A 12,077-nucleotide genomic window follows, 5' to 3' on the forward strand; every position below is an offset into this window, starting at 1 on the left:
TTCAAATTTCCAGGTATAAAACAAATAAGTCATGGGGATGTAATGTACAGCATGGGGAATATAGTCAATAATATTGTGATAGCATTGTACAGTGTCAGATGGTTGCTGGACTTATCATGGTGATCACTTCTTTAGGTATATAAATGTTGAATAATTATTGTGTATCCCTGAAACTAATATATTATATGTTAGCTATATTTTTAGTAAAAATCTTTTTTTAAAATCAGACTTGTAGCGAACAAAAGAACAGAGAAAGTATGGAGGGAACGGAGATCCAAAGGAAGATGCCTGAGCAAGGATGGATTTGAGGTAAAGAATCCAGAAAGTGGGTTTCAGCATCAAGGACAGTGTACACATCCCAGAGTTGTTGGAGATTAATAAGGAGGAGAAGAGAGTTTTATATTCTGTATCTGAGTGTGAAAAGAGGTGGAAATACCTCCTTTAACCCTGAAAGGGAGTAAACAACAGGGGAGCAGATAAGACCTGACATTGTGACACTGCCCAAGGGAGGAGGATATAGAGACAGATCCTTGCCCTGGTTATGGACAACACTAGCAATCTCTCCCCCTCTGACTTCCTTCTCCTCCCTGCACCCTGCCCCAGGGTACTTGTTGTCTGTCCCTTGAGATTCCCTGTGAATCCTTTTTTCTTGGCTCAACTTCAGAAAGTGTTGTTGTTGCTGCTGTATAGGTATTGAGGTTTTTGCCTAGAACAAATCATTCCCCCAGGAAGTAAGGGAACTCAAAAAGGATGAGCAACAAAAGACAGCAGACACCCCGTGATCAGGATATGCCCCCATCGATACTACATGGCCTGCAGGTTAAACTCTTCAAACCCTCCTCCTATCAGCTGCTTAAGAGTCCCTGTGGCATTTCCTACAAGGTCATCAGTTTTCTAAGACAGAATAATCTTTGTTCCAGGAAGTAGAGTTCTTGATTGATACCTTATCCCCCAAAGGGTAATATACCTGGAAGCTGCTCCAAGCCTTAATTCCTGTACATAAAACCAATCACAAAATTAGACTATCCTAGTTGTAAGGCCAAATAGGACTCAGAGAACAGAGAGCTATAAATCAGAGCCAAGGCAAGAGGCAGGGCAAAGTGTAGAAACTCGACACAAAGGTTATGTATGAGAAGTTAGACTTCCCGAGCTATGATCAGGGCCAAAAATTCTACCATGAAGAAAAGAGGCACTTCAAACAGGTACTGGCTCAATAACTATCCAACTTTCCTATGGGACTGTCAGTAGATTCCTCCAACAGTGTTTTTATCCTAATCCTTTCCCTACCACCTGACTTTAAGGCCTAGGCTTTGAGATGGATGGAAACACAGACTGTAATCACGCCTCTAAAAGTGAGAATAACTTCATCATAGCTCTTCAAGATAACTAGCTGGTGCTATGGGCTGAATGTTTGTGTCCTCCCAAAATTCATATATTGAAATCTTAATCCCAGTGTGATGTGGTATTTGGAAATGGGGCCTTATGGAGGTAATTAAGTCATGAGGGTGGAGCTCTCATGATGAGATTAGTGCCCTTACAGGAAGAGATACTGAAGAGCTCCCTCTCCCTCACCCTCTCCTTCTCCTTATCTCTCTCACCACCACGTTACACTAGAGAAGGCAGCCATCTTCAAACCAAGAAGATGGTAATCACCAGGAACCCAATTAACTGGCACCTTGATCTTGGACTTCCCAACCTCTAGAACTGTGAGAAATGCATTTCTGCTGTTTAAGCCACGCAGTCGATGGTACCTTGTTATAGCAGCCCAAACTGACGAAGACAGATGGTATATAGCACTAATGGTGTTTCTCAGGTGTTCCTGAGAAAATTAAAACAATCCATGAGATAATCCTCTAGGATAGCCTGACCACTGCAAAACGTTTTTCTGGAACAGAAGTGGGAAGTTACATGAGAGGGAATGATAATAGCTTATATTTGCTGTGTGCCAGGCACTGTTCTCAATGCTTTCTACTAACCCATTTAATACAAAAACCCTATAAAGTATATATAATTATTATCTCTGTTTTACAAATAATAAAATTGAGTCATAAAGATAGTGACTTCCTCAAGGTCACCCATTAACAAGTGTCACAGCTGGGCTTTAGACACCAAAGTCTGGCTCCAGAGTCTGTGCTCTCCACCATTGCACTCTAGACTGTTGCAAACAACAGTGTAACCCCCAGAATAGTAAGTCTCACTCTGTGACATGCAATTTGTGAGTAACATAACCTAGCTTTACACATAATTTCATGAAAGTCAACATAATGTACCAAATGAAACATACGAGAAAAATAAAAGGGAAAAAGTTTATTATAAAATAATACATGTTTTCATAGAAATGTTTGGAAACAATCACAACAGAAGACATAATAAAATAGTTGGGTGTTAGACCCTCAAACACAGAGATACAGACACATCACACTGGTAACTCAAGCATCATGAGCAGCATTACCACTGATGACAGGATTTTCTGAAATGATAAGTATTGTTAAAGTTCCAAACAAAACCAAGTACAATGTCCCCAAAACCAAATACAATAATTGTATTCCCAGAAAATTCAGTGTATGTTAATTCCATGAAAAATATGCTTGTATTTGTAATGTGAAATAGAGTTAGGCATAATTAATTCTTTTTTTATTTATTTTTTTTATTAGGGAACAGCCATGGTCATTGGTTACACATTGCTTTCATGCTACAATGGCATAGTTGACTCTGTTTTAGGGAGGGCGCAGGTCACTGTGGCCCATGTGGGTATCGAACCGGCAACCTCTAACCAACTTCTAATCAACCTCTAACCCACTAAGCTAACCTGTCACCCCTGGCTTAATTAATTCTTAACAGGTTTTATACCTACATAAATGTCCACCAAAACATTTAAAAGTCAAGCAGGACACAGGAAAGTTATTTAGAAGATAGTATTGTCCTGCACATTGACAGATAGCTAGACTCCACTCCCTAAGTACCAGAAGCTCCCTCTAATCATTGTGACAACCAAAAATACCTCTACACATTTGCAAATTGCCTCCTAACTTCAATGGGTCTCCATCCTTGCCCCATGTCTCAAACCTTTGATGCCAGTTTCATGACCCCTGAGTTGCTAACCTGATTCCTTATTCCACTGAACCTTTATTTCATCTCCTGATCCCTTCACCATATCCCTTCCCTTATCTCCAATTCTATAAAGATACAATACAATATTTAAACCTAACAACAGGAACTGAAGCCAATGAAGCTTTATGAAACAAGAACAGAGTTTGGTTTCATAAGCGATAGATCTTAAATCAGCCAGAGTATTCCAGGAGGAAGTAGGGAAAAGGGAAGGGAAAGATAAAGGAGTGGAATAATAGCAGTAAGGGGAGAGATGGAAAGGAGAGACAAAGGGCCTCTCTCCAAGTCACCAGAACACCCAGAGTTCCTAGAAGTGACTAGGTCCCAAGGACAGAGACCACTCTCTAAAGATATGTCCAAAGGAAGGACAATGTTAGTTTCAGGACGTATATAGAGCATTCCATCCAACAGTAACAAAATACATGTTCTTCTTAAGTGCACGTGAAACGTTCTCCAGGATAGATCATGTCAGGCCACAAAACAAGTTATAATACTACAGGAGAGCAGGCCCTTCTCGGTCCCAGTTTCCAGGTTCTTGGTGCTTTGAGCAAAGAATTTAACAAAACACAGAAATACAGTGGTGAAAGAGTAGTTTATTAGAAGTGAAACTACACTCCAAAGAGATAGGAGCAGGCCCGAGGACAAAGGAGTGGCTCAAAAGGCGCTGACTGATGAGAACTTGGAGTTTTTATTTCCTTCTTTTCTAGAATGGGCTATTCATCTGATTATGGGCTTGCTTGATTGATGCCTGTGATTGATGATGGCTAGTGGTTATGGTAAACAAGGAAGGACAAGTTTGGGCACAAAGGGAAAGTCTTTTGGGTGGTTATTTCCCATAGACTATGTTGGATGTACAGGAATGTTACCTGTCACATCCAGGCATCTCGGAGACCCAATTCTTGTCTCTAACTGCCTGCCTTATGTCCCCCTTGACAGATGTGATCCCCATAAATCTCTATTGGAAGTTGAGGGACAGGAGATCTCTTCTGTATCTGCACTCTGCTAAATGTGGCCATTGTCCCGACCTATTGGGGATTCATGGGACTCTCGCCCTATCTGATCTCAGATGAGGGGAAGGGTTCTCGAGATCCGCCTAGAGGACCATATTGACCTCTGTGATTGGGATGTACTGGAAGTCTTGGTGGGGCATCACTTATATCCCAACAGCCCCTAGATAAGGAGAGATAGATTTTAGTTAATAGAGTTAAAAGTGTTGGCCCAAGAAGCAGGATTCAAAGCCCTTGACAGAGGGTGACTGTGTGATGAAATTTGTTCCGCTTCATGGAGCCTATGGCATTCTGGTTTAACCACTTATTCAGTTATTGTTTATCCTGGAGTTAGGCCTGGAAAGAATGCTGTGCTACAATGTCCATTATCAACAGACATTAATCACAAGCTTTAGGGTGATTACCTAAAGCAGGGGGTAGGAGATTTCTCTAAGATTCAGGTTAAAAACAATCTATTATTTATCATTAAGAAACTGATTTTTAAAATGATTATAGGGCCAGCCAAGTGGCGCATTGGTTAAGAGTTGGCTTGGGACGCCAGCTCTGAGCAGCAGGACCCCGGTTCAGATCCTACATGAGGACCAGTGACGCTGTGCCCTCTACAGCTAAGATGGTGAACAACAGCTTGACCTGAAGCTGGGGTGCCGTGAGTCGCCAGCGACTTCGTAGGCTGCAGTGGGCTGCCATGAGCTACCGTGAGTGGCTGGCAGCTAGCGTGAGCGGCTGGCAGCCAGTATGAACTGCCAAGAGACGCCATGAGCCACCATCCAATGGCCGGCGAGCGACTGCCTCTCCTGGAAAGAACGCAACGATAATACCAACATGGGCCAGTGAAGCGACGTCCTCCACAACTAGACTGAAGAACAAAAGGACAGCAACTTGTCTTTTTCCCTTCCCTGATTTCCCCAGTGCTGTTCCCCTCCCCCAATTCCACAGTAAATTCTTAAAAAAAAAAAAAAAGATTATAACCAGGGGCTATGGAGCCAAAACATTAGAAAAAAGAAAACTTAGAGCTTCTATAGTGAGAAGCCCTTTCATTTGGTACATATCACTAACAAATTAAAAAAGATTGATTTCATATCAAGTATCTTTTCTGACTATAAGATATAAAACAAGAAATCTATACCAAGAAGAAAACTGGAAAATTCACAAATAGGCAGAGATTAAACAACATGTTCATGAACAAACAACGGGTCAAAGAAGAAATCAAAAAGGGAATAAAAAAAACAAAACTGAAAATACAACATACCAAAACTTATGGAATGTAGCAAAAGCAGTTCTTGAAGGAAGTTTTTAGTGATAAATGCCTACATTAAGAAAAAAGAAACATCTGGGCCGGCCGAGTGGTGTGTTGGTTAAGAGCTGGCTTGGGACACCAGAGGGCCCCGGTTCAGATCCCACATATGAGGGCCAGTGACTGCCCTCTACAGCTAAGATGCTGAATAATAGCTCAACCTGGAGCTGGGCTGCCGTGAGTCACCAGCGACGGCATAGGCTGCAGCCCGTGTGGCAGTGGGTTGCCATCTACCGTGTGTAGCCAGCAGCCAGCGTGAGCAGCCAGCAGCTGCAGTGAGCAGCCATCCAGAAGCCGGCGACTGATCTGCCTCGCCCGGGAAGAGCGCAATGATGGTGCCAACTTGGGCCACTGAAGCAACGTCCTCCACAACTAGACTGAAGAACAAAAAGGACAGCAACTTATCTGTTCCCCTTCCCCCAATTCCCCAGCTCTGTTCCCATCTCCCCAATTTCCCAATTTAAAAAAAAAATCTTAAAAAAAGAAAAAGATTGAATCATTAATCAAAAACCTCCCAACAAATAAAAAGCCCAGGACCAGATGTATTCAAGGAAAAATTCTACCAATTCTTTAAAGATGAGTTAGTTAACCTCTTTCTAAATTGAAAAGAATACTCCCAAACTCTTTTTATGAGGCCAGCATTATCCTGATAACAGAGCCATATAGGCATATGACAGATAAGAAAACTACAGGCCAGGGGCCGGCCGAGTGGCGCGATGGTTAAGAACTCGCTTGGGATGCCAGAGGGCCCCGGTTCGGATCCCACATATGAGGGCCAGTGAACACTGCCCTCCACAGCTAAGATGCTGAACAACAGCTCAACCTGGAGCTGGGCTGCCATTAGTCGCCGGCGACGGCGTAGGCTGCAGTCCCTGTGGCAGTGGGTTGCCATGGGCTACCGTGAGCAGCCAGCAGCCAGCGTGAGCGGCCAGCAGCCGCAGTGAGCGGCCGTCCAGAAGCCGGCGACTGATCTGCCTCGCCAGAGAAGAGCGCAATGATGGTGCCAACTTGGGCCAGTGAAGCAACATCCTCCACAACTAGACTGAAGAACAAAAGGACAGCAACTTGTCTGTTCCCCTTTCCCCAATTCCCCAGCACTGTTCCCATCCCCCCAATTCCCCAATAAAAAATCTTAAAATAAAGAAAACTACAGGCCAATATTCTTAATAAATATAGATGTAAAAAATGCTCAACAAAATACTAGCAAGACAAATTAAACAGCACATTAAAAATATCATGCACAGGAAGCCAGGTGGCTCAGTTGGTTAGAGCGTGTTCTCTGAACAACAAAGTTGCTGGTTCAATTACCACATGGGCCAGTGAGCTGCACCCTCCACAACTAGATTAAAGACAATGACTTGACTTGGAGCTGATGGGTCCTGGAAAAAAAACACTGTTACCCAATAAAAAAATATAAAAAGATCATGCACCGTGATCCCTGGGATAAAAGGATAGTTCAAGCTACTAAAAGTCAATTTATTATCACAAATTGTGGAATTTCTCCTTATATTTGCTAGTACCCAATCTTGTGGGCCATTTATCTGCACCCTCTTAGAGTCATTTCAGATCTTCCTAAAATTTCTTCTGCGTTGGATTATTTCACTTTCTTCCCTAAAGCTCAAAATTATCAGGAATCATAGAGATTTTGATGTATTTTTCATTTATCTTTAGACCCTATATTTAAGAATATTGACAATCTAAACTGGAGATGAACAAGAGAGGAAGAAACTTTTGTCGAACAAGAAATTGTGGCTAGAAATAAATACTTGGGGTGGCAGCATGATGGTAATCTTTTAGGAACATGAAGATCAGTGTTGTTGGAAGTACTTTGAAAAGTGACTGAAAGAGTGATCTCCAGACTCAGTCTTCTTTGGTTCAAATTCCAACTCCATCATTTATTTGCAAACCTACAGAAAGTTAATTAACCCCTTAGGAGTTTTAGTTCCTCATCCATAAATGTATTCAACATATATAAAAATATACATCAGTTCCTCCTCATAGGGTTGGTATGTGGTTTAAATGGTTTAAAAAGAGGCAATGTGGGCCGGCTGAGTGGCTCAGTTGGTTAAGAGTGAGAGCTCTGAGCAACAGGGTCGCTGGTTAGATTCCCACATGGGCCAGTGAGCTGCACCTGAGCTGAGCTGCTGCTGAGCTGCCAACAGGTGGCAGGATTGCTCAGTGGTTAGAGCATGTGCTCTTAGCAACAAGGTTTCCGGTTTGACTCCCATATGGGATGGTGGGCTACGCCCACCCACAACTAGGATCAAACACGGCACCTTGAGCTGAGAGGCCACAAGCTGCCAACGGGCGGCTGGATGGCAATGGACTTGGAGCTGAACTAGCTGTGCCCTCCACAACTATGATTGAAGGACAACAACTTGGTTGTTCCACTTCCCCAACTCCCCAACACTGTTCCCCTTCCCCAATTCCCCAATAAAATCTTAAATAAATAAAATAAATAAATAAAAATAAATGCAATGTGCTTAATACCTTACCTGACTCACAGTTGATTCTAAATAATTATGATTATGTGGAAGAGAAACTTGTAGCCTGAGACCGACAGAGAGAGGATATAAAGAGGCATTCTCTGCCTCAATATATGAAATGTTTTAACACCATACCTGACATTCAGCACATGCCCAATAAGTATTGAATGAATGGGCAAGAAAAATAATGAAGAGACATTTCAGAGAATGGAATGGTGGGCCTCAGGATGTCATACAGTTCTTATCACAGTACCATCTCCACAGATGGGTGATCGTTCATTTTATGTGTCAACTTGACTAGGCCATGGGGTGCCCAGATATTTGGTGAAACATTATTTCTGGTTGTATCTCTATGAGTGTTTCTGGATGGGATTAACATTTGAATTAGTAGACTGAAGAAAGCAGATTGCCTGTCCCAATGTTGTTGGGCCTCATCCAATTCATTGAAAGCCTGAATAAAATAAAAGGCTGAGTAAGAAAGAATTCTGACTGTCTTTGAGCTTGGTCTTCAGACTCAGGCTCAGGCTGAAACTGACACCCTCAGCTCTCTTGGTTCTCAGGCTCAGATTTGTACTGGAACCTACACAGTTGGCTCTCCTGAGTCTGCACTTCTCAGTCTCCATAATCGCATGAGTCAATTACTTTTAATAAGTAAATATAAACACATAAATGTGTGTATCTGTGATAAATATACATATATGCATCAGTGACCACAGATCTTAGAGAGAATTCAAGTATAGTTTGGAGTATAGATCTGATAACTTCTTTTAGATGCAGAGATATTATGAACTTAGTCTCTCTAGCGGTCTCCTGTTCAACCAATGATTTACTGATTGCAAATATCAAAAGAGCCTCAATCTCTCCAAACTCAGTGATGCCCATCATGGACCTCCCACTAGACTGAATGGGAAAATACCTTCAACCAAGCACAGATAATGAGCCAAAGTTTAGCACAGCATACAAGGACAACCCCCTTTGGGGACAGTCCAACAAAAGTACAAGCCTTGAAAATCACATTTCTTTCTCCTACCAACTCCCTTCTCTCCCCCATTTCTCCCACTCCGTGCATTCGCCCAAGTCCAGGACTGTCCCTGCCAACTGAGACTTTATTCCTGGTAACATTCTTCATTATATCCCCTTCCTTGAAGTTCACACTGGCAGGACCAGTTTGGGGAATTAGCTAAATCCTGTTTCCTGGCACAAATCCCAGCATAACTGCCCTGTCAGACACACCTGTGCCCAAAACGTATAAAAGACAACAATGTCTTGGATACACCAGGCTTTGGTTTCCACCAGCTGCAAAAATGAGGTCGATTCTGATCATCCCCATCCTCAGCTGCTTCTTTGCAGCTTACAATGCCAAAGTCTTCTCCAAGTGTGAGCTGGCCCGCAAGCTGAAGGCCCACGGGATGGATGGCTTCTATGACTACAGCCTGGCAAATTGTGAGTATGAACTATCATCTGTCATTTCTGTCTCTGCCCAAAGATGCCCTCTTCCCCAACCCAGGAATCTTTCCCTTTTTATTTCATGATGTCCTCTCTTGTCAGGGCTCTCACACTTCCCAGCCTGTTCTTCTTGTCTCTGGCGCCTCTGCCCTGTAACTCCTAACTGGTTCTCCTTTTCTCTTTCCACCAGGGATTTTCTTATCTATAATACATTTTCTTCTGCTTCTCCCCCACATCACCTTCCCACCCAATGGCCTGGAATGTTTCCTTGGACATGCCCTAAGACTAACCTAACTGCTTCCAGGTTTAGTGCCATCACCTTTGCTTTCACCTGCACCCTTTTAAGTCCAGGTCTCGGCAGCACAATAGGTGCTGCCTCCCACCTACCCACTCCCTTGCTCTTTTGTCTGCCAAAAAATAACCCACACCTACGAAGTCTGTCTAAAGAGTGTTTACTAGTGTACAGGGGAGTTAGATGGGGCTTGTGAGAACAGAAGATGAGGCAATGACAAGGGTGCAAGGGCCGAGAGTCACCCACCACACAGTAGGCACACACGAAACTTTTAACTTCCCTTGCGTGTCTTCATTTTTCTCCATGCCAAACCTCTTTCTTATTACCCCCAAAGATGGGTTTTCTGGAATTCCTTCCTAGGATTTTCTTCCACTGCCTCTCCACCTCTTCTTTTGCATATACCTTGAGATAGGGAGCAAAAGTGCAAATGCACAGCAGGAGTTGGATATCTGGCTGGGAAATGAAGCTGAAAAGGTAGCGTGGGAAACAGACTGTGGCTTGTTGGTGGTTGGGCATTCCAATTGCACTTACTTAACAAATTGTTATTACACACTTACCATGGGCTAATTATTGCTTAGGCCTGGGAATACACATGGATTATAAATGACCTCTAACACTGGGTATCTCACAGTCTTTGTGTTTCAGTCTTAATGCTTTCATTTCTGGTAGCTCTAGTATAGCACAAGTTGTAAGAATATCTCATTATGGAGCACACTCCTTTTTTTATCCACTTTTTGCTCTCTCGGACACAGGGGTCTGCATGGCTGAGCATGAGAGTGGATTCAACACTGAGGCCTTTAATGGAAAAAATTCCGATGGCACTAGTGACTATGGGATCTTCCAGATAAACAACAAGTGGTGGTGCAAAGACAACACGCGTAGCTCAAAAAATGCCTGCAACATAATGTGCAACAGTAAGAACTCTATCCCCTCTCAGGGCTGGGTGGAGCGGGGCCGGGTAAAATACGTGCCAAATTGAATGCACTGCTCTCGAACACCAGACCCTCAGCATGTGCTGAGGAGGCTGAGTATACAGAATAACAGGGCCCTAAGCAGTCCTCACACTAAAACAAGGCTCCCCAGAGATGCTCCTTCCAAAAAGGAGGAAGAGAGATACACTGACCCTTGACTCACCTTCATGGGTCCCCCTCCCTCAAGACTGTTATCCTGTTCCTGGTACACTCACCACTGCATCATCATTTCACACACCCACACACCCACACACAGCACTCAGGACACACTGAGTAGCTGCCTGAAAACAAGGGCTCTCCCCCTGGTCCATCAGGTCCTGGATGCCTCTCTGGAGGGAACTGGGCTTAAAGACAAATTCTTAGCAAAGGCACAAAAACCCAGGCAAAATGAAAGGCAAACCCACAGAAGGGCTCCAGAGACAAAGCATTCTAAATCGTAAGGCTCAGTTTCCTCTGGGAATTCCCTTCAAAAAATGATTGGCTGTTAAAACAGGAAAAGGGATTTTCCCCTCCCCACTCAACCACTTTTCCTTCCAGAATTTCGGGATGATGACATCAATGATGACATCCTCTGTGCCAAGAGGGTTGTAAAAGATCCTAACAGGATGTCTGCATGGTAAGGGGACCAGCCACTCTGCCAGGGATGGGCCCGGACTGTACCTTCAGATGCTGCTGTAAGCAGCATCTATGCTGTAGGATTTTCCCTGGACTTCGTAGGTAGTCGAGACTGTCCTCATGATGGGAAATGAGGCAGAAAAATATTGTGCCATTTTCACCCCAGCAGCACTACCACACACCCCCACGTGTGTCTTAGATGGGCAAGCCTCCCCTATCTGGGACTCTCCCACAGCATAAATGGACTCCAACCTGCAGGCCCCACATTCCCTCTCAGAGGAGCCCTTTATAGACTCCTGCCCCTGCCTCTGATCTGTTTTACTTCTCTATCCCTTAGGAGGGGCTGGGAAGATCACTGCAAAAACAAGGATTTGTCCAGATACCTGGCTGACTGTCGGCTATGAGACTGTCCTTGAATGTGGCTCCTGGAGAATGTGGCCCAGAAGGCAGGGAAATACCTCAGGGTTCTTGGAAGCTCTGAATCTTCCCCCATCTCTGCCTCTAAAATAAAAATTACTCAAAATTCAGCTGTCCCAAGTAGCATGTTTAAAGGGTGGGTCATGATGGAGACGCTACATGATATAAACCGCTAGAAATCCTGTTCTGTCCAAGCCCACCACTGAAGATTCACATATCGCCTCTGGAAAGAAAGTTTAAGGCAATTCCTTGCCTGAGAACTTCTTATGGGTTACCCAGTCTGGGCTAAAACTGATAGCTGAACATAGCATTCCTGATGCTGACTCTTATGAAACTCATTTAGTAGAGGCGGTTAATATTATTCTCCATCACCAAGAAAGTTCAAGATGAAACAGAAGAAAATTATGGAAGAGGCTTGGTTTAGATATGAGGAAGGATTGG

At 43.6% G+C, this 12,077-nt stretch overlaps 1 protein-coding gene across 1 annotated transcript; it reads left to right on the forward strand.

Annotated features, from left to right (window-relative positions):
• The first annotated feature begins 8,694 nt into the window (after positions 1-8,694).
• LOC109393221 (lysozyme C, milk isozyme-like) lies at positions 8,695-11,843 on the forward strand. The gene is made up of 4 exons (XM_019662226.1): positions 8,695-9,338; positions 10,386-10,547; positions 11,142-11,220; positions 11,557-11,843. Exons 1-4 carry the CDS (start codon positions 9,200-9,202, stop codon positions 11,621-11,623), a joined length of 447 nt encoding a protein of 148 aa, XP_019517771.1. The 5' UTR covers positions 8,695-9,199; the 3' UTR covers positions 11,624-11,843.
• The last annotated feature ends 234 nt before the right edge of the window (positions 11,844-12,077 follow it).

The sequence above is a fragment of the Hipposideros armiger genome, unplaced genomic scaffold (assembly GCF_001890085.2).
Source record: "Hipposideros armiger isolate ML-2016 unplaced genomic scaffold, ASM189008v1 scaffold_371, whole genome shotgun sequence".
Taxonomy (NCBI): domain Eukaryota; kingdom Metazoa; phylum Chordata; class Mammalia; order Chiroptera; family Hipposideridae; genus Hipposideros; species Hipposideros armiger.

What these genes read in the sequence shown, in the direction of transcription:
- LOC109393221 (XM_019662226.1), top strand. Translation starts at nt 9,200, where the DNA reads ATGAGGTCGATTCTGATCATCCCCATCCTCAGCTGCTTCTTTGCAGCT. An exon ending in TGACTACAGCCTGGCAAATT is followed by an intron (nt 9,339 to 10,385) that starts GTGAGTATGAAC and finishes TCTCGGACACAG; the next exon opens with GGGTCTGCATGGCTGAGCAT. An exon ending in CCTAACAGGATGTCTGCATG is followed by an intron (nt 11,221 to 11,556) that starts GTAAGGGGACCA and finishes TCTATCCCTTAG; the next exon opens with GAGGGGCTGGGAAGATCACT.